We start from the raw sequence: 23,887 nt of genomic DNA, 5'->3' as shown, positions 1-23,887 counted from the left end.
CGAGAGCCATGTTCATCCACTGATATTCATATATAATGTAGATATGTAGCATATCAAGTGGGCTTTATCTTACTACTAAACAAGATGACATCATCATACACAACGGGAAGCCACTGAGGGCAATGGCAAAAGCGGAGAGTTTTCAGAAAAATATAAAAACAGCACAGTCACTGTTGAATTTTTAAGAATCCGAAAGTATATTTTTATTCCATTGTTTGCTAGCAGGTTAGCTAGCGCACGCTCATTGACCACCATTGAAAGAAAACATTGCAAATAACTAGCTAGCCAGTTAACTAGCTAGACAGTTAATATAACTTGTATTCTCCAAATGTACACTACCGGTAAAAAGTCTTAGAACACCTACTCATTCCAGGGTTTTTCTTTATTTTTTATTATTTTCCACATTGTAGAATAATAGTGAAGACATCAAAACTATGGAATAACACATGGAATTATGTAGTAACCAAAAAAGTGTTAAACAAATCAAAAATATATTTATATTTGAGATATTTCAAAGTAGCCACCCTTTGCATTGACGACAGCTTTGCACACTCTTGGCATTCTCTCAACCAGCTTCACCTGGAATTATTTTCCAACAGTCTTGAAGGAGTTCCCACATATGCTGAGCACATCCCAAACCATCTCAATTTGGTTGAGGTTAGGGGATTGTGGAGGCCAGGTCATCTGATGCAGCACTCCATCACTCTCCTTCTTGGTAAAACAACCCTTACACAGCCTGGAGGTGTGTTGGGTCATTGTCCTGTTGAAAAACAAATTATAGTAAGCCCAAACCAGATGAGATGGCGTATCACTGCAGAATGCTGTGGTAGCCATTCTGGTTAAGTGTGCCTTGAATTCTAAATAAATCACAGACAGTGTCACCAGCAAAGCACTCCCATACCATCACATCTCCTCCTCCGTGCTTTACGGTGGGAAATACACATGTGGAGATCATCCGTTCATCCATACCGCATCTCACGAAGACACGGCGGTTGCAACCAAAAACCAACTTGTGCTCCAGATCAAAGGACAAATTTCCACTGGTCTAATGTCCATTGCTCGTGTTTCTTGGCCCAAGCACGTCTCTTCTTCTTATTGGTGTCCTTTAGTAGTGGTTTCATGCAGCAATTCGACCATGAAGGTCTCCTCTGGACAGTTGATGTTGAGATGTGTCTGTTACTTGAACTCAGAGGATAAGTTCATTAGAGGCTGGTAACTCTAATGAACTTATCCTCTGCAGCAGAGGTAACTCTGGGTATTACATTCCTGAGGTGGTCCTCATGAGAGACAGTTTCATAATAGCGCTTGTTGGTTTTTGCGACTGCACTTGAAAAAAGTTATTGAAATGTTCAGGATTGACTGACCTTCATGTCTTATAGTAATGATGGACTGTCATTTCTATTTGCTTATTGAACTGTTCTTGACATAATATGGACTTGGTACTATTTGGTAAAAGACCATCTTCTTCCAACCTTGTCACAACACAACTGATTGGCTCAAACGCATTAAGAAGGAAAGAAATTCCCCAAATACATTTTTAACAATTTGCCAGCAGCATACCACCCTGCATACCACTGCTGGCTTGCTTCTGAAGCTAAGCAGGGTTGGTCCTGGTCAGTTTCTGGATGGGAGACCAGATGCTGCTGGAAGTGGTGTTGGAGGGCCAGTAGGAGGCACTCTTTCCTCTGGTCTAAAAAAATATCCAGATGTCTCTGATAGGATGTCTCAGATCACGACTTCATTCACATCTGAAATGGATTTTCCTCTCTGGATAATGCCCCAGGGCAGTGCCCTGTGTAGGGTGCTGTCAATCGGATGGGATGTTAAACGGGTGTCTTGACTCTCTGAAGTCATTAAAGATCCCATGGCACTTATCGTAAGAGTAGGGGTGTTAACCCCGGTGTCCTGGCTAAATTCCCAATCTGGCCCTCAAACCATCACGGTCACCTAATAATCCCCAGTTTACAATTGGCTCATTCATCCTCCCTCCTCTCCCCTGTAACTATTCCCCAGGTCGTTGCTGCAAATGAGAACATGTTCTCAGTCAACTTACCTGGTAAAATAATGGACCAATTAACAAGGCACACCTGTTAATTGAAATGTATTCCAGGTGACTACCTTGTGGAGCTGGTTGAGAGAATGCCAGGAGTGTGCAAAGCTGTCAAGGTAACGGGCTATTTGAATAATCTCAAATATAACACTTTTTTTGGGTTACTACATGATTCCATATGTGTTATTTCATAGTGTTGATGTCTTCACTATTATTCTACAATGTAGAAAATAGTACAAATAAAGAAAAGCCCTTGAATGAGTAGGAGTTCTACAACTTTTGACTGGTAGTGCATGTTAACTAGCTTAGGAGTATAACTCACATCTGCTTTTGACATCAAATACGATTTGAGTACTGGTTATCTCCAAAATTGTTTAGTAGCTTTGACTGCATGTTGACAGTTCGTTCAGAGCCTGTTGCTAGCCACAGTACAAACTTACTTTTACCATGTTCCCGTGAAGCAATTCTAATGACAGTCCACCACAACATCATTTCTGATTAGCAAGGGGTAGGTAGTCTGTGTTTAAAAAAACACAGTTTAAGATCCTTGTGTTTGAGATCCTTGTGGGTTTTCTCCATTGGTGTCCATGGGAAATTGGACTTCCCAGGAAAACCAGGGGGGTGGGGCTTAGCGATTTATTGGCTCTTCACAATATCCCACCCTCTTTTGTGTCCACGCCCTGTTGCGTATGATGTAATTTTGCCGACTGTACTTTTAAAGTTTCTCACTGTTTACGTCCTCATTGCCAGACTTCCACCACGTTTCTCTTCAAGGTTCTCACTGTTTACATCCTCATTGCCAGACTTCCACCACGTTTCTCTTCAAGGTTCTCACTGTTTACATCCTCATTGCCAGACTTCCACCACGTTTCTCTTCAAGGTTCTCACTGTTTACATCCTCATTGCCAGACTTCCACCACGTTCCTCTTCAAGGTTTTCACCGTGGCTTATTACATGATTATACGTGATTATAAGACTCTTGTCTGTCAGAGTATTGTGGTATGTAGTTGTTGATTGTGTATCTCTCTTCATTATTATAGGACATGGGTTAATCTCCCTATGAGAAAACAATGAATATGATGAGTGTTTAGTTCTTTGGAAATACTTTTCCAGTTTCCTTGCGATCGTGTCCCTCAGCCATGTTACTCATCCAGCCCCAACCAGCCAACAGATAGGGATTGAGGGAGCTAGCTACTCCCCACGATTCCTCAGTAATCAGGAACCCAGGAAAACATGCTCTGTTTCCTTGAAGGGATAGGTCACTTTTTTAAGTTGTAGCTTATTTTACATTTACAGAGGGTGTTGTTGTTTCATCCACATTTTTACATTTGTTAGTTGGTTATTTAGCCACATCCAGATTGCTAGTGAAAACAGATGAAACCAGTGAGCGGTGCATTGAAAAGCGTGGGAACTTAGCTCTCTGTTGCTCTTCTATCCCCATCTGATTTCCTCCTCAGCATTCTCCCACCATCTGGGAGTGAGCTCAGACTAGATTAGTGTCAACCGGCTGATGTTGAGTTTTTCCTCTTGTAGGTTGGTGGGCCACTACTCTCCGTCTGCACCTATAGCTGGCCATTCTGGAAGTTACTGATCTCTTTCCTCCGTCAGCCCCTCCCAGGATTTCAGGGAATCTTCCTTGGATTTCTTCCTGTTTTGGACTTATAAATGAATGATATGTACCCATTGATTCATGAAGAATATAACTTACCTCATGAGCTTAGTTCAACTGTCGGCCACCATCAGCTCCATCTATGAATTTGCAAATGGTTACATTTCTCCAGCCCCATCCCTCAGCTTTTTACCGAAAGGGGTGAAAATGCTCTGTTATTGTTTCAACTGCGGATTTCCCCATTTTACTCTGGAGAGAGAGAATAGGGTCGCAATGTCTGTTAGGGATCGCAGTCATTGGATTTTCTCTCTGTCTTTTTTCTGTCTTTCGGGGTGGATAGGATGTCTCTGATAGGATGTCTCAGATCACAACTTCATTCACATCTGAAATGGATTTTCCTCTCTGGATAACTGGTTTATTTTTGGATAGTGTTTTCTTATTTATTTAATGTATCTGTGAGGCACTTCACGTCATATGTTATTAACATGTTACATTTTGATCACATGATCACAGAGTTGTTTGCCAATTGAAATAGTAGACATGTGAAACGCATAGCTCTGTCTAAATCTAAAGTGGTTGTGCTTCTTTCTTCGTAAGAGCAGTGATTCAGCTAGGAAGTGAACCTTGTGGAGGTCATCTTTGGGACAGACACACTGTTTTTGATCTCTCAGGGTATTGTTTGTCCCAGCTTATACTTCTTCTGGGGACCATCTGGGGTTCGATCCTGGGGGCTGGGGCTGCTGGGGCTGGGTCCTGCTGGGGCTGGACCTGCTGGGGCCTGCTGGGGCTGGACCTGCTGGGGCTGGGCCTGCTGGGGCCTGCTGGGGCTGGGCCTGCTGGGGCTGGGCCTGCTGGGACTGGACCTGCTGGGGCTGGACCTGCTGGGGCCTGCTGGGGCTGGACCTACTGGGACTGGACCTGCTGGGATTGGACCGGCAGGGGTTAGGGTCAGGGGTTAGGGGAGAAGGGGTTTGGACCTGAAGCTGGGTCTGTGTGCTGTGAGCAAGTCTGGGTCTTACTTACGGAGGAAGGGAGGTGTGTGTGTGTATGTATGTATATATGTGTGTGTGTGTCAGCAGCAGGCGTTCCTTATCCAGCCTGACGTGGAAATTATGTTTGCATTTTAATTTCTCTGGCCCTGCTGGTCCATCACCGAAACCTGCTCTGACAGCTCCTGTCCACCAGGCAAGCTTGGTTCCCCCTTCTCCCAACCGTGTTCCTCTGTCGCACTACCCCTCAGACGCTAGCCGGTTAGCCTGCCGCCTCTGCGGACGCGGGCAGATCGATAGCGACAGATGCCAGAGCCAGCGAGGGTCCCTGTTTGAGGGTGTGTGTCACAGGGCAGCCCTGGGCCTTCACTGTGACCTTTACTGTTGACGACAGAACAGAGCAGGGAAGAATAATATAGCTAGCTAGCTCACTGTCTGACTCATCCCAAATAGGACCCTATTCCAAATATAATAGGACTCTATTCCCTATATAATAGCACCATATTCCCTATATAATAGCACCCTATTCCCTATATAATAGAACCCTATTCCCTATACAGTAGCACCCTATTCCTTATATAGAAGCACCCTATTCTCTATATAGAAACATCCTATTCTCTATATAATAGCACCCTATTCCCTACATAGTAGCACCCTATTCCTTAAATAAAAGCACCCTATTCTCTATATAGAAGCACCCTATTCTCTATATAGAAGCACCCTATTCCCTATATAGTAGCACCCTATTCCCTATATAGTAGCACCCTATTCCTTATATAGTAGCACCCTATTCCTTACATAGAAGCACCCTATTCTCTATATAGAAACATCCTATTCTCTATATAATAGCACCCTATTCCCTACATAGTAGCACCCTATTCCTTAAATAAAAGCACCCTATTCTCTATATAGAAGCACCCTATTCTCTATATAGAAGCACCCTATTCCCTATATAGTAGCACCCTATTCCTTATATAGTAGCACCCTATTCCTTATATAGAAGCACCCTATTCTCAATATAGAAGCACCCTATTCTCTATATAGAAGCACCCTATTTCCCATATAATAGCACTCTATTACGTATATAATAGCACCATTTTCCATATCTAATAGCACTCTATTCTCTAAATAATAGCACCCTATTCTCTATATAGTAGCACCCTATTCCCTATATAGTAGCACCCTATTCCTTATATAGTAGCACCCTATTCCTTATATAGAAGCACCCTATTCTCTATATAGAAGCACCCTATTCCCTATATAGTAGCACCCTATTCCTTATATAGTAGCACCCTATTCCTTATATAGAAGTACCCTATTCTCTATATAGAAGCACCCTATTCTCTATATAATAGCACCCTATTCCCTATATAGTAGCACCCTATTCCTTATATAGAAGCACCCTATTCTCTATATAGAAGCACCCTATTCTCTATATAGAAGCACCCTATTTCCCATATAATAGCACTCTATTTCGTATATAATAGCACCATTTTCCATATCTAATAGCACTCTATTCTCTAAATAATAGCACCCTATTCTCTATATAGTAGCACCCTATTCCCTATATAATAGCACTCTATTCCCTATATAATAACACTCTATTCCCTATATAATAGCACTCTATTCCCTATATAATAGCACCATTTTCATTATATAATAGCACTCTATTCCATATATAATAGCACTCTATTCCCTATATAATAGCACTCTATTCCCTATATAATAGCACTCTATTCCCTATATAATAGCACTCTATTCTCTATATAATAGCACTCTATTCCCTATATAATAGCACTCTATTCCCTATATAATAGCACTCTATTCCCTATATAATAGCACTCTATTCCCTATATAATAGCACTCTATTCTCTATATAATTGCACTCTATTCCCTATTTAATAGGACCATATTCTCTATATAATAGCTCTCTATTCTCTATATAATAGCACTCTATTCCCTATATAATAGCACTCTATTCCCTATATAGTTGGACCCTATTCTCTATATAATAGCACCCTATTCTCTATATAGTAGCACCCTATTCCCTATATAATAGCACTCTATTCCCTATATAATAGCACTCTATTCCCTATATAATAGCACTCTATTCCCTATATAATAGCACCATTTTCCTTATATAATAGCACTCTATTCCATATATAATAGCACTCTATTCCCTATATAATAGCACTCTATTCCCTACATAATAGCACTCTATTCCCTATATAATAGCACTCTATTCCCTATATAATAGCACTCTATTCTCTATATAATAGCACTCTATTCCCTATATAATAGCACTCTATTCTCTATATAATTGCACTCTATTCCCTATTTAATAGGACCATATTCTCTATATAATAGCTCTCTATTCTCTATATAATAGCACTCTATTCCCTATATAATATCACTCTATTCTCTATATAATAGCACTCTATTCCCTATATAATAGCACTCTATTCCCTATATAATAGCACTCTATTCCCTATATAATAGCACTCTATTCCCTATATAGTTGGACCCTATTCCCTATATAATAGCACCCTATTCCCTATATAATAGGACCCTATTCCCTATATAATAGGACCCTATTCCTTAAATAATAGCACTATATTCCCTATATAATAGCACTCTATTCCCTATATAATAGCACTCTATTCCCTATATAATAGCACAATTTTCCTTATATAATAGCACTCTATTCCCCATATAATAGCACTCTATTCCCTATATAATAGCACTCTATTCCCTATATAATAGCACTCTATTCCCTATATAATAGCACTCTATTCTCTATATAATTGCACTCTATTCCCTATATAATAGCACTCTATTCTCTATATAATAGCACTCTATTCCCTATATAATAGCACTGTATTTCCTATATAATAGCACTCTATTCCCTAAATAATAGCACTCTATTCCCTATATAATAGCACTCTATTCCCTATATAATAGGACCCTGTTCCCTATATAGTTGGATCCTATTCCCTATATAATAGGACCCTATTCCCTATATAATAGGACCATATTCCTTAAATAATAGCACTCTACTCTCTATATAATAGCACTCTATTCCCTATATAATAGCACTCTATTCCCTATATAATAGCACTCTATTCCCTATATAATAGCACTCTATTCCCTATATAATAGGACTCTATTCCCTATATAGTTGGACCCTATTCCCTATATAATAGCACTCTATTCCCTATATAATAGCACTCTATTCCCTATATAATAGCACTATATTCCCTATATAATAGCACTATATTCCCTATATAATAGCACTCTATTCCCTACATAATCACACTCTATTCCCTATATAATAGCACCCTATTCCCTGTATAATAGCACTCTATTCCCTATATAATAGCACTCTATTCCCTATATAATAGCACTCTATTCCCTATATAATAGCACTCTATTCCCTATATAATTGCACTCTATTCCCTATATAATAGCACTCTATTCCCTATATAATAGGACCCTATTCCCTATATAGTTGGACCCTATTCCCTATATAATAGCACCCTATTCCCTATATAATAGGACCCTATTCCTTATATAATAGCACTCTACTCTCTATATAATAGCACTATATTCCCTATATAATAGCACTCTATTCCCTATATAATAGCACTCTATTCCCTATATAATAGCACCCTATTCCCTGTATAATAGCACCCTATTCCCTGTATAATAGCACTCTATTCCCTATATAATAGCATCCTATACCTTATATAAAACTGCCCTATTCCTTATATAGTGCTCTATTCCTTAAGCTCCTGAGTGGCGCACTGGTCCAAGGCACTGCATCTCAGTGTAAGAGGCGTCACTACAGTCCCTGGTTCGATTCCAGAGTCACATAGGGTGGCACACAATTGGCCCATTCTATCTAATGGAGTTACAGGCCTACTCAGGTTATAGTCAGACTATCACATTCTACCTAATGGAGTTACAGGTCTACTCAGGTTGGTTATAGTCAGACTATCACATTCTACCTATTGGAGTTACAGGCCTACTCAGGTTATAGTCAGACTATCACATTCTACCTAATGGAGTTATAGGCCTACTCAGGTTGGTTATAGTCAGACTATCACATTCTACCTAATGGAGTTACTGGCCTACTCAGGTTGGTTATAGTCAGACTATCACATTCTACCTAATGGAGTTACAGGCCTATTCAGGTTGGTTATAGTCAAACTATCACATTCTACCTAATGGAGTTAATAGGCCTACTCAGGTTGGTTATAGTCAGACTATCACATTCTACCTAATGGAGTTTTAGGCCTACTCAGGTTGGTTATAGTCTACTCAGGCTGGTTATAGTCAGACTATCACATTCTAACTAATGGAGTTATAGGCCTACTCAGGTTGGTTATAGTCAGACTATCACATTCTACCTAATGGAGTTACAGGCCTACTCAGGTTGGTTATAGTCAGACTATCACATTCTACCTAATGGAGTTTTAGGCCTACTCAGGCTGGTTATAGTCAGACTATCACATTCTACCTAATGGAGTTACAGGCCTACTCAGGCTGGTTATAGTCAGACTATCACATACTAACTAATGGAGATATAGATCTACTCAGGTTGGTTATAGTCAGACTATCACATTCTACCTAATGGAGTTACAGGCCTACTCAGGTTGGTTATAGTCAGGCTATCACATTCTACCTAAAGGAGTTATAGGCCTACTCAGGTTGGTTATAGTCAGACTATCACATTCTACCTAATGGAGTTACAGGCCTATTCAGGTTGGTTATAGTCAGACTATCACATTCTACCTAATGGAGTTACTGGCCTACTCAGGTTGGTTATAGTCAGACTATCACATTCTACCTAATGGAGTTACAGGCCTACTCAGGTTGGTTATAGTCAGACTATCACATTCTACCTAATGGAGTTATAGGCCTACTCAGGTTGGTTATAGTCAGACTATCACATTCTACCTAATGGAGTTATAGGCCTACTCAGGTTGGTTATAGTCAGACTATCACATTCTACCTAATGGAGTTACAGGTCTACTCAGGCTGGTTATAGTCAGACTATCACATTCTACCTAAAGGAGTTATAGGCCTACTCAGGTTGGTTATAGTCAGACTATCACATTCTACCTAATGGAGTTACAGGCCTATTCAGGTTGGTTATAGTCAGACTATCACATTCTACCTAATGGAGTTATAGGCCTACTCAGGTTGGTTATAGTCAGACTATCACATTCTACCTAATGGAGTTACAGGTGTACTCAGGCTGGTTATAGTCAGACTATCACATTCTACCTAATGGAGTTACTGGCCTACTCAGGTTGGTTATAGTCAGACTATCACATTCTACCTAATGGAGTTACAGGCCTACTCAGGTTGGTTATAGTCAGACTATCACATTCTACCTAATGGAGTTATAGGCCTACTCAGGTTGGTTATAGTCTACTCAGGCTGGTTATAGTCAGACTATCACATTCTACCTAAAGGAGTTATAGGCCTACTCAGGTTGGTTATAGTCAGACTATCACATTCTACCTAATGGAGTTTTAGGCCTACTCAGGCTGGTTATAGTCAGACTATCACATTCTACCTAATGGAGTTACTGGCCTACTCAGGTTGGTTATAGTCAGACTATCACATTCTACCTAATGGAGTTACAGGCCTACTCAGGTTGGTTATAGTCAGACTATCACATTCTACCTAATGGAGTTATAGGCCTACTCAGGTTGGTTATAGTCAGACTATCACATTCTACCTAATGGAGTTATAGGCCTACTCAGGTTGGTTATAGTCAGACTATCACATTCTAGCTAATGGAGTTACAGGTCTACTCAGGCTGGTTATAGTCAGACTATCACATTCTACCTAAAGGAGTTATAGGCCTACTCAGGTTGGTTATAGTCAGACTATCACATTCTACCTAATGGAGTTACAGGTGTACTCAGGCTGGTTATAGTCAGACTATCACATTCTACCTAATGGAGTTACTGGCCTACTCAGGTTGGTTATAGTCAGACTATCACATTCTACCTAATGGAGTTACAGGCCTACTCAGGTTGGTTATAGTCAGACTATCACATTCTACCTAATGGAGTTATAGGCCTACTCAGGTTGGTTATAGTCTACTCAGGCTGGTTATAGTCAGACTATCACATTCTACCTAAAGGAGTTATAGGCCTACTCAGGTTGGTTATAGTCAGACTATCACATTCTACCTAATGGAGTTTTAGGCCTACTCAGGCTGGTTATAGTCAGACTATCACATTCTACCTAATGGAGTTACAGGCCTACTCAGGCTGGTTATAGTCAGACTATCACATTCTAACTAATGGAGATATAGATCTACTCAGGTTGGTTATAGTCAGACTATCACATTCTACCTAATGGAGTTACAGGCCTACTCAGGTTGGTTATAGTCAGACTATCACATTCTACCTAATGGAGTTATAGGCCTACTCAGGTTGGTTATAGTCTACTCAGGCTGGTTATAGTCAGACTATCACATTCTACCTAAAGGAGTTATAGGCCTACTCAGGTTGGTTATAGTCAGACTATCACATTCTAACTAATGGAGTTATAGATCTACTCAGGTTGGTTATAGTCAGACTATCACATTCTACCTAATGGAGTTACAGGCCTACTCAGGTTGGTTATAGTCAGACTATCACATTCTACCTAATGGAGTTATTGCAAATTCTGAACCGCTGGTCAGCAACATAATAAACTAAAGCACTGATCATTGGGAACGAGATCAGAATGACTGCTCAGGCTTGATCCATCAATTAAATAATAAATAGGTAGCCACGCCTACAAAACTAAAACAATCCATGTGTTCAAATCAAAAGGCGTGATTAACATGACATCAATAACACAGCCACATCCCGAATCCCGGTGCCGACACATTCACAAATCAATAGGCGTGATTAACATGACATCAATAACACAGCCACATCCCGAATCCCGGTGCCGACACATTCACAAATCAAAAGGCCTGATTAACATGACATCAATAACACAGCCACATCCTGAATCCCGGTGCCGACACATTCACAAATCAATAGGCGTGATTAACATGACATCAATAACACAGCCACATCCTGAATCCCGGTGCCGACACATTCACAAATCAAAAGGCCTGATTAACATGACATCAATAACACAGCCACATCCCGAATCCCGGTGCCGACACATTCACAAATCAAAAGGCGTGATTAACATGACATCAATAACACAGCCACATCCCAAATCCCGGTGCCGACACATTCACAAATCAAAAGGCGTGATTAACATGACATCAATAACACAGCCACATCCTGAATCCCGGTGCCGACACATTCACAAATCAAAAGGCGTGATTAACATGACATCAATAACACAGCCACATCCTGAATCCCGGTGCCGACACATTCACAAATCAAAAGGCCTGATTAACATGACATCAATAACACAGCCACATCCCGAGTCCCCGGTGCCGACACATTCACAAATCAAAAGGCGTGATTAACATGACATCAATAACACAGCCACATCCTGAATCCCCGGTGCTGAAACATTCAGAAATCAAAAGGCGTGATTAACATGACATCAATAACACAGCCACATCCCAAATCCCGGTGCCGACACATTCACAAATCAAAAGGCCTGATTAACATGACATCAATAACACAGCCACATCCCGAGTCCCCGGTGCCGACACATTCACAAATCAAAAGGCGTGATTAACATGACATCAATAACACAGCCACATCCTGAATCCCCGGTGCTGAAACATTCAGAAATCAAAAGGCGTGATTAACATGACATCAATAACACAGCCACATCCTGAATCCCGGTGCCGACACATTCACAAATCAAAAGGCGTGATTAACATGACATCAATAACACAGCCACATCCCGAATCCCCGGTGCTGAAACATTCAGAAATCAAAAGGCGTGATTAACATGACATCAATAACACAGCCACATCCCAAATCCCGGTGCCGACACATTCACAAATCAAAAGGCCTGATTAACATGACATCAATAACACAGCCACATCCCGAGTCCCCGGTGCCGACACATTCACAAATCAAAAGGCGTGATTAACATGACATCAATAACACAGCCACATCCTGAATCCCCGGTGCTGAAACATTCAGAAATCAAAAGGCGTGATTAACATGACATCAATAACACAGCCACATCCTGAATCCCGGTGCCGACACATTCACAAATCAAAAGGCGTGATTAACATGACATCAATAACACAGCCACATCCCGAATCCCGGTGCTGAAACATTCACAAATCAAAAGGCCTGATTAACATGACATCAATAACACAGCCACATCCCGAGTCCCCGGTGCCGACACATTCACAAATCAAAAGGCCTGATTAACATGACATCAATAACACAGCCACATCCTGAATCCCGGTGCCGACACATCCCGAGTCCCGGTGCCGACACATTCACAAATCAAAAGATGGTTTCGTATTTCGTTTAAAAGCTCTGACAAAGGCCAAGAGAACACGAAACACTTTTCAATGAGGAAACAGAAATCCACTTTGGGGGCTACATGTTTTGAAAGATGTAGCCTACGATGCGTAAGATGTAGCCTGGTGATCGTTTTAAGGAGAACAAAAACTACTTAGCCTACATTTGAACACCACAGCAGATGATTCACTACTTGGCATCTTCAATTAAGTAACCTAGATTAGTTGTTTGGTTACTTGAAGAGAACTAGGGCCTGTCACTCACACCTCTTCCAATGCATTGTGGAATAGTGCGCATCAAATTCTACTAATATAGAAGCTGAAATTTGTATAACATCCTGGCATTCAAACCGTACTTGCTTTTTGAAAATTCAGATACTCCCGAGAAGGCATCATGCGTGATTGCTTTGTTTCACGTTATTGGTTCATTTCCCTTTTCAAAATGTTGCATACTTAATTTTTTCGCATACTCAAACAGTCTGCTATTTAGGACACAGGTACTGTATAGGTATTCAGACACAGCCACTAACTATGGTGTGTTAGGGGTGCTCCGGTCCAGACGGTGGTGTGTGTGTTTGTCCCTCCCTCATGTGTTATCGAGAGTTATGGGTAGACGTTTGTGTGACTGTCTCTCTGGTTGGGTTTGGTGTGTGTTCTGTTCAGTCTGTAGTCTCGGCTCATCCGTTCTGTATTGAATACTCCTCTACCCTGGAAGCTTAGCCCCGACCCTTTTGATGAAGCTCCACAAAACCCTCTTGATAGACCCACCCTAACCCTGATCGATCAATCAATCAATGCTTGGGCTAGTTTCAATGTAAGGGGAACAACTTCAACACATTGCTGAGCTACTTGTGAAGTGGTGCTTAGCAGTGAGTTCAGTTCAGCTCATCTGAAAAGGATTCCTAACCGTGAAAGAGGCTTTTGATATTGTCCCACAGTTTTGTTCCATTTTCCAGAAGCACAGCGTTATCCCCTCCTTTGTTTTACCTAGCTCTCTCTGTGCCCATACAATCTGTCACTCTCATTCACCCCATCCATCGCCGTTTTGCACTGTTCTCTCCATTCAGCTCACATTTTGCACCACCACCGATGTGCTTTAAAATAGTGCTAATTCACTGTCTAACCATTTTCTTTTTACAACTGTCTGGGATGTCTGTCTCTGTCCATCTCCCTCATCATGATCATCACCACTCTCTTCCTCCATGTAACCTGTCATTTGTCTCTTGCACTTTTCCTCAGCCAAATATAAGTATAATGGATATGTCAGATCACGTAAGTGTGTTTCTCTGTCCCTCCCCATCCTTGCTTCTGCGATCAACCCCCCCACACAACCCCCTCCTTGTGTTTAAACCTGTACTAGTCTCCCCCCCCCCCCCCCCAAGTGTTAATACAATGCTCTGGTTTGGTGTCCCCCTTTAGTTGTAGAATGCAAAGCTACCATCTTAAAGTCTCTTCTGTACATGATGTGAATTGATACAGAGGCCCTTGACAATAATAACAGAGTTTATCCACAGATTGTCCACAACGATGATGTGTAAATTAATCTCATTGCCTGGCGTGTTATAAGCCCCCCTCCATTCTCACATCAAAAAATACATACAGTACATTCGGAAAGTATTCAGACCCTTTGACTTTTTCCACATTTTGTTACGTTACATCCTTATTCTAAAATGCACAAATATTTTTTTTATATCAGCAATCTACACACAATACCACATAATGACAAAGCAAAAACTGTTTTTTTGAAGTGTATGCGAATGTATTAAAAATAAAAACAGAAATACCTTATTTACATAAGTATTCAGACCCTTTGCTATGAGACTCAACACTGAGCTCAGGTGCATCCTGTTTCCATTGATCATCCTTGAGATCTTTCTACAACTTGATTGTGGTAAATGGGGACATTTACCTGTGGTAAATTCAATTGATTGGACATGACTTGAAAAGGCACACACCTGTCTATATAAGGTCCCACAGTTGACAGTACATGTCAGATCTAAAACCAAGCCATGAGGTCGAAGAAATTGCCCGTACAGCTCCGAGACACAGATCTGGGGAAGGATAGCAAAACATTTCTGCAGCATTGAAGGTCCCCAAGAACACAGTGGCCTCCATCATTCTTAAATGGAAGAAGTTTGGAACCACCAAAACTCTTCCTAGAGCTGGCCGCCCGGCCAAACTGAGCAGTCGGGGGAGAAGAGCCTTGGTCAGGGAGGTGACCAAGAAACCGATGGTCACTCTGACAGAGCTCTAGATGTCCTCTGTGGAGATGGGAGAACCAACCAGAAGGACAACCATCTCTGCAGCACTCCACCAATCAGGCCTTTATGGTAGAGTGGGAAGCCACTCCTCAGTAAAAGGCAAATGACAGCCCACTTGGAGTTTGCCAAAAGGGCACCTAAAGGACTCTCAGACCATGACAAACAAGATTCTCTGGTCTGATGAATCTAAGATTGAACTATTTGGCCTGAATGCTAAGTGTCACATCTGGAGGAAACCTGGCACCATCCCTACGGTGAAGAATGGTGGTGGCAGCATCATGCTCTGGGGATGTTTTTCAGCGGCAGGGACTTGGAGACTACTCAGGATCGAGGGAAAGATGAACGGAGCAAAGTACAGAGAGATCCTTGATGAAAACCTACTCCAGAGCGCTCAGGAACTCAGACTGGGGCGAAGGTTCACCTTCCAACAGGACAACGACCCAAAGCACACAGCCAAGACAAAGCAGGAGTGGCTTCGGGACAAGTCTCTGAATGTCCTTGAGTGGCCCAGCCAGAGCCCAGACTTGAACCCGATCGAACATCTCTGAAGCGACCTGAAAATAGCTGTGCAGCGACGCTCCCCATCCAACTTGAGCTTGAGAGGATCTGCAGAGAATAATGGGAGAAACTCCCCAAATACAGGTGTGCCAAGCTTGTAGCATCATACCCAAGAAGACGCTGTCAAAGGTACTGAGTAAAGGGTCTGAATACTTTGTGTAAATGTGATGTTTCAGTTTTTTATTTTTAATAAATTAGCAAACATTTTGAAAAACCTGGTTTTGCTTTGTTGTTATGGGGAATTGTGTGTAGATTAATGAGGGAAAAAAACAATTTCTCAAATTTTAGAATAAGGCTGTAACCCAACAAAATGTGTAAAACGTTGAGAGATCTGAATACATTCCGAAGGCCCTGTAGATAACGTCATTACCTTCTAGGTGACCTAGCTAATTCAGTACCTAACTGTATAACATACATATCCTTTCATATACTTAACATATATTTGTAGCAAATGATTGAAGATCTATGCTCTGTTCTTGATGACGTTGTGTTCAGCTCAGTAAGGTTGTGTTTGTGTTGTGCTGCGTCGAGCAGCAGAGGGCGCTACAACACCAGGAAAAACTGGAAGTCAAAAAGAGACCGGCGTTCGTTTCAAAGCAGATTGCAATTTAGGTAAATCTCTCAGTATAAAGTATAGCGTTGAACAAATGTACTAATTTCTATCTTGTGTCATATAGATAATGTGAATGTTAATTGTTAAATGCTTTTTGTTTGTTATAATGTTGTTTTCAGTTTTTATTATCCTACAGTTTAATAACCATTTCAGATGCTTACTGTATAATACACAGCTTTCTGTGTTTGTCATAACTACATAGTCTGATACATAACAAAAATAACTGTAATGATAAAAATAACCACAATAATTCTAATAAAATAATCCAATACTAGTAATACAAGTTCTACAAAATAATACATAATGTTACACAGCAAAAAATACCCAAACATACTATGATACCAACGTAGTACCCAGCACAGGTAGGCCTAATATTAATACACAAATCAAACTCCGATACAATAAACAAACAACAGTATCCTCTCCGCTGTCCCGTCCTCTCTGTGATTTGCATAGGACCCTGATGGGGGCTTGCATGCGTGATGGCCCCATCTAATCATAAGCATTTCTGGTAGGGACAGTTGCCGTCTGGGCTGTTCTGAGTGCACAGTGGACCTGCCAGGGTGTGTGAGTGCGCTCGAACACTGCGCGTGTTTGACAAGGGACAGATGAATCCAGGAGCTATCGGTGATGCTCTGTAAATCAAGGAGGCAGCTGACAGCTGGGATAAACCTCTGTTTAGTGCTCCGGGGGGGGGGGGGGACCGGCCAAAACCATGACACACACACAAACCACAACACACACAGCAACCAAACAACCTACTTTACCGTAATCTGTAATACCATACATTGTGGTAGAGATGAGGTTCCATTGTGGAGAGGTTTTGAACATGATTTGCCTGGGTATTTACACACAGACTGTGTTACTGCTGTGTTCTAAAACGCCACTGTAGCACAACGGAGCAAGGGAGAGAAAAGCACATGTTTATTGTTTATTAGGAATGAAAAAATAAATGTCATAATTAGGTGTCATCGTCAATTACCGAGAAAATGACTGGTTTCAAGAAAGAAATGGTCCAACAATGAAAGTCACATACATTTTTCTCATTTAAATATTTAGTGATGCAGGAGAAATTATTAATAATTTATGTAACATTGTTTTAATAAGGATTTATTTTGTCTCAGTGTTTATAACTACGGATGAGCATGTTTACTGTACATGTTTTTTTTTAAAGCAGAAATGTAACATTTATCCTAAAATGTTTGGCCTGCTGAATATAATAACAAATAGCTTTTTTAACACACAATTTAATATTTCCCAGCACAAGATAAATTATAAAGTAAATACCATTGTCTTTCTATCTATCTAGCAACCTCCGTCTCTCCAGCCTTTCTGCCTCACTCTGTTTATTCTCCATTGTTTGACAGTAAAGGATGAAGTTAGATCGTCTTTACAAAACCCATCAATTAAAATCTCCAACTGCACCACGCCCTCCTCCTGCATCACGTCTAACGCCATTCACCCCCAAGCACCGCCTCGCCCCTCCCGCCACAAGGACCCCCTGGCCCCCCGGGACGCGGACCCCGCCGTACTTCTCGTTAATAACCGTAAAGGAAGCCTGCTTCCTCCGAGGGTGGGGCTGGGTCTTGGGCCCCACGGGGGGCTCCGCTTCAGTATCTCCGGCCCCAGCAGGGGGGACGGGACGGGCCGGGTCCTGACCGAACAGAGCAGGCTGAACCGGGCCCGCAGCCTGCCGGTGAAATACCGCTACCACCCCAGTAACGCAGCACTGCACGACCACAGCAGCAGGGCCTGTAGGTTGCCCCCTTTGGCAAGATGCATCAGTCCCTGTCAGTTCCTAACACCCTGTACTGTCCTGTCACACTGCGTCCGTCGCCTGCCTTCACTGAGCTGCTCCTAACTGCTGCTAGTTGTAAATACCACATTCACCACTGCTACTGCTTTGCATGGAAGCAGCTCTCATGCGCTCAGCAATGCAACACCCAGTGCTGTGTGTGTGGCTGCCAAGCTATGGAATAGGACCAGTAGGTGACTTTCTACTACCTGGCTTAGTGATAGATCACATATAGTCCTTAGCCCATGAAGTCCTTACTGTTTTATTGCATTTGAATAGATGCCTTGAGAAGTTTGAGTAGTTTTTATTTGATTTAAATTACATTTGAGTGATGATGTGACAATATTGCTGCCCTGATCATTGACAACAACAGTCTGCTATATCAATCTCAGAGAGACTGTTGTGTAGAAATCAGTTTAGTTTTCAAAGTATTGTAATGTCATTGGTACAGTAACAGTCACACACAAGCTGTGATCTCCATGGCTGCAGTGCAGAACATGTTCTTTCATTGTTGGTGATCTAAATTAGTGTCGTTGTTGTGCGTAAATCCCACCAGCTTTTAACAGAACTGATTGATCACACGGCCAAGGATATGAGACTGGCTAGGCCCAGAGATATGAGACTGGCTAGGCCCAGAGATATGAGACTGGCTAGGCCCAGAGATATGAGACTGGCTAGGCCCAGAGATATGATACTGGCTAGGCCCAGAGATATGAGACTGGCTAGGCCCAGAGATATGAGACTGGCTAGGCCCAGAGATATGATACTGGCTAGGCCCAGAGATATGAGACTGGCTAGGCCCAGAGATATGAGACTGGCTAGGCCCAGAGATATGAGACTGGCTAGGCCCAGAGATATGAGACTGGCTAGGCCCAGAGATATGAGACTGGCTAGGCCCAGAGATATGAGACTGGCTAGGCCCAGAGATATGAGACTGGCTAGGCCCAGAGATATGAGACTGGCCAGGCCCAGAGATATGAGACTGGCTAGGCCCAGAGATATGAGACTGGCTAGGCCCAGAGATATGAGACTGGCTAGGCCCAGAGATATGAGACTGGCTAGGCCCAGAGATATGAGACTGGCTAGGCCCAGAGATATGAGACTGGATGTTTCTACTAACATAGAACAATAAGCCAACAGGAAATAATATTTTATTCTGTGATATTTTCACAAAGTGGATTAGACTAGAGAGCGATGCGGTTGTAAAGTGGAAAGCGCTTTCTTGTGATATTAGCTATTCAGGACATCCACATTTGCAGAGCGGAAATGTCAGAGAATGGCATTTTATTAGAGGGCAAAGCCGCATTTTTATATTTTATTAGTGCAATTAGGTGACAGTCTAGAAGGGATGCTCAGACGGTAATGAAATGTCCTTGGTGCTCGGAGCAGTCAGCGCTTGCAGCTACGCTACATTGATTTGCATGAATATCATGCTGTAGTATTGATTTCTAATCAATGCACTAATACAGGGTTTGAAGTGGCTTTGGCATTTGTGTGCTGTGGAGAATGTGGAGTGAATAAGAAAAGTGCCTGGGTGCCCTGTCTGACTCTGAAAGCCTTCTACAGACAGTAGAATAGTCTGGTCTTAGCTAAACTGAAAGTCTTCAGTAGGTTACTGGGCCTGGACTAATCTCTAGCTGGGTTTTTCTCTTAGTCTTCTGTCTGTGTCTGGTTCAGAGAAAAGTTTTAATCTCCTGCAGAGTGAGGAGTAGCTGACAGGAAAATGAACGTCTATCAGATCAAGCTAATCTAAAACTTCAGAGTGCTGCCTGACTGTAGTGCAAGATTCATTTAATGGGAAATGTCACAATTGTTCAACTTCATATTCATCATCTCCAGCACCACCCCAACATCAGCAAATGTGAAAATTAAGTGTTTCTATGTTTTGTAGTAAAAAAGTGTTTCCAATGACATCATCAACCAATTAGTAGGCAATGGCGGATAGGAGCGTTGAGCCAGTAACCAAAAGGTTGCTGGATCGAATCCCAGAGCTGACACGGTACAAATCTGTCGTTCTGCCCCTGACAGTTAACCCACTGTTCCCTGGGCACCGATGACGTTAATATCAAATAAGGCAGCCCCCCACACCTCTCTGGTTCGGAGAGTTTGGATTAAATGCGGAAAACACATTTCAGTTAAATGCAATCAGTTGTACAACTGACTAGGTATCCCCTTTCCTTTTTCATGATTGGTTAAAATCACACAATGCACACCGATGTCATCGTAAACACTTATCATCCTCTATCTGTTTTACTACAAAACATAGAAACGCTCCATTTTCACCTATGTTGATGTTGGGATGGTGCTGGAGATCATGAATATGGAGTATATTTTTTTGTAATGTTCCTTTTAAAGCTGTGCTCAGCAAGTTTATTGTTTGAATGTATTTAATACTTCTTATATGGATTATTAATGCATCAACCCCAATTATTTTTTCATATAGTATATTTCAGCTATTTTAAAGGGTTATTTTGAGCTTCATCTAGCTACTGGTAGGTAGTGTGTGCAGAAAACTAGCCATAATGCTAATGCTAGGCTACTCAATAATTTCCTGTTTGGAGCACTGGTTGTGCATGTGATTGGCTACTCTGGGATGCTCGTGCAGTCCTGATTGGCTGAGTGCTTGTGGCATGGAGCTTAAGTTAGACCTGTAGAAGAGCCATTGTGCTCTGTAGCTAGGGTTGCAAAATTCCGGTAACTTTCCTAAAATTGGTAGGAGTATTCCGGATTTCCTTCTTATTCCCTCCTGACTTATTCCCTCCAGAAAATCTTGGAATTTTGGTAAAGTTACTGGAATTTTGAAACCCTATCCATAGCTAGAGCAGGAATGATGGGGTGAGTGTCTGCCTCATTAGTCATCCATTCAAAACAACCAAACTGCACAGAACCATCCTCTCTCTCTGTCTCTCTCTCTCTCTCTCTCTCTCTCTCTCTCTCTCTCTCTGTCTCTCTCCCTCTCTCTCTCTCTCTCTGTATCTCTCTCTGACTCTCTCTCTGTCTCTCTCTCTCTCTCTCTCTCTCTCTCTGTCTCTCTCTCTCTCTCTCTCTCTCTCTCTCTGTCTCTCTCTCTCTCTCTGTCTTTCTCTCTCTCTCTCTCTCTCTCTCTCTCTCTCTCTGTTTTTCTGTCTTTCTCTCTCTCTCTCTCTCTTTCTCCTTATCTCTGTCATTGATTCTGTCCACGATACGCTGTTGACAATGACAGTCCGTCCTAGTCACATGGCCCGTATTTGCTGACCTAGGGAAGCATGGGCACACTGATGCGGACTGCTAGAGGTCCAACCACATGCAGTCTTGACTGGATCTAAAGAGAGATACCAGAGCTAAAGTGATCCAGTACCACTATATAGAACCCAGTCCAGAGGAACCGAACCAAAATGTTTGGGTTTTGGCGGAGTAAGCAGATGTCAAGTCTTACTAGGTCGTTTTTCTTTTCTCAAATGGACCTTTGTCCCCGTAATAACTAAGGTGTTCTCTTTCTGTCAGTCTTCTGTCTGATTATGACATGTTGTTTTATGAGTTTTTTGTTGTTGTCTGTGTTTAGTTTTTTTTGCGACAGCTGATTTATTGAGTGTTGGCTTTGGTGTTCTTTGACGTGTCAGTTCCAGCTCACATTAACCTCCCCGTCTGTCCATAGCCTGACACTCTTTGCATGTGTTTGCAGTTGAAGACGAGCACCCGTCAACTCTGTCGCCCAAAAAAAAGCAGCGGAACGGAGGCATGCGAAACTCACCCAACAACTCCCCCAACATGATGAGGTAAGATATTGATTTGATGCTTCAAACAGAAAGATAGAAAGGAAGTGAGAGGGTGAGAAGGAGGAGTAGGAGAGAGAAAGAGAGATGAATGGTTGGTGGGAGTGGGGAAGGGGCGATCGAATAAGTGTAAGAAAGTTCAAGTGAGGGGTGGAGAAGGACAAGGGTGGTGGGACTGTTGGAGGAGGGAGCGAAGAAGCAAGGGAGCCGAGCAGAGGAGAGGGAGAACAAAGTGAGAGTCAGAAGAGGAGAGGACAGCTGGGCTGTTTAGGCTAGGCTGGCATGCTGTCAGACACTGGGTAATGACAGAGCTGAAATATTCCTGTCATGAAAGACAGTCTGTGTGAGGGGGAGTAGCTGTTTGGGGGAAAAACTGGCTTTAAAGTATCATCTGTCACCCCACCACCCTGCCTTCATCCCCCTTCATCCGCCCTCCGACCCCTCCCGCCCACATGTAGTCCTTAAACAACGCTGGCACTAACGACACCAGCAACCAATCAGAGTCCTCCCTGTGGTTCCTCTGCCCCGGGGCAGTGGGATCTATTGTGGGACCCCTGCGACTACTGTGTCTGCTACTTAAGGCCATATGTGAGATGTATTATCACAATCAAAAATGAATTTGCAATATTACCTTCCTTTTCTCCTGTCCTCTGGAATTAAATTGCCGTTAATTGACTTTGAAAGATGAAAGGGTTTAGGTTTTTGTGCGAAAGTAGAGAGACGTTGGTAGGAACATGACGGCATGAAAAATGCAGAGATAGAGATGGGGGGGGGGCTGTCCGATCTGGGTGGCAGGGTGGAAGCACAGTGGTGAAGATGGGTGGGGGCTGTCCGATCTGGGTGGCAGGGTGGAAGCACAGTGGTGAAGATGGGTGGGGGCTGTCCGATCTGGGTGGCAGGGTGGAAGCACAGTGGTGAAGATGGGTGGGGGCTGTCCGATCTGGGTGGCAGGGTGGAAGCACAGTGGTGAAGATGGGTGGGGGCTGTCCGATCTGGGTGGCAGGGTGGAAGCACAGTGGTGAAGATGGGTGGGGGCTGTCCGATCTGGGTGGCAGGGTGGAAGCACAGTGGTGAAGATGGGTGAAAACATGGTCACTCACAGCATAGATCCACTTCCTTTTAAATGAGAGTGATTGTTAGAGACCTGTATCTTACTGTATAAATATACAATCTCCTAATAGTGCTGTGTACTTTTTGTCATGTGAGTCACAAAGTATTTGGAGCTGAAGAGCATATATTTCCACATGAACTAATATTAGATTTAGAAAAAAGCTATTGTCTTCAAATTGTAAAAAAATCAGAACGAGATTTTTAAACTATCATGAAAAAGAAAACAAGCATGACAATGTATCCATTTGGTTGTTGTTCAATTCAATCCTTAACCGAAAACAACACATTAATTAAAGATTCTATAATTATGTTTGCAAATTTCTTCTCACAACCAAGGTTACCTAATTTTCTCATAGTTTCAAGTTTAAATGTCATGTGCACAAGTTCAGTGAAATGCCTTTCTTGCTAGCTCTAAACCCAACGATGCAGTAATCAATATCAATGAGTCAGATACACAAAGGACTAGAAAGATGGTACTGTTCATTTAAACATTGTATTTTGGTTTATAGGATAATTTTCTGTGTACTGTATGTTCTCTGCAAAACTCAATGGAATCCTTTGGTGGGCTTTGTATGGTAGAGCTGGTTGTTACTCGGGTCCCATTAGGGCATCTTTGAACAGCAGCCAACAGAAGTGCTCTGTATGATTGTATGTACTGCTTGTCTGTTGTACATGTTAGGCTAACC

General features: G+C 42.2%; 1 protein-coding gene across 24 annotated transcripts in view; it reads left to right on the top strand.

Annotated features, from left to right (window-relative positions):
• LOC100301648 (calcium-activated potassium channel subunit alpha-1) overlaps nt 1-23,887 on the top strand; it is a 317,555-nt gene that overhangs the window by 257,150 nt on the left and 36,518 nt on the right. For all 24 annotated transcript variants that reach the window (XM_036986905.1, XM_036986944.1, XM_036986906.1 and 21 more), the window contains one exon: nt 22,001-22,094. In XM_036986905.1, the coding sequence (XP_036842800.1) occupies nt 22,001-22,094 (94 nt within the window). The remainder of the gene's footprint in view (nt 1-22,000; nt 22,095-23,887) is intronic.

This window comes from Oncorhynchus mykiss, chromosome 1 (assembly GCF_013265735.2).
Source record: "Oncorhynchus mykiss isolate Arlee chromosome 1, USDA_OmykA_1.1, whole genome shotgun sequence".
Lineage (NCBI taxonomy): Eukaryota > Metazoa > Chordata > Actinopteri > Salmoniformes > Salmonidae > Oncorhynchus > Oncorhynchus mykiss.
This window is presented reverse-complemented; position numbering and strand designations above follow the sequence as displayed.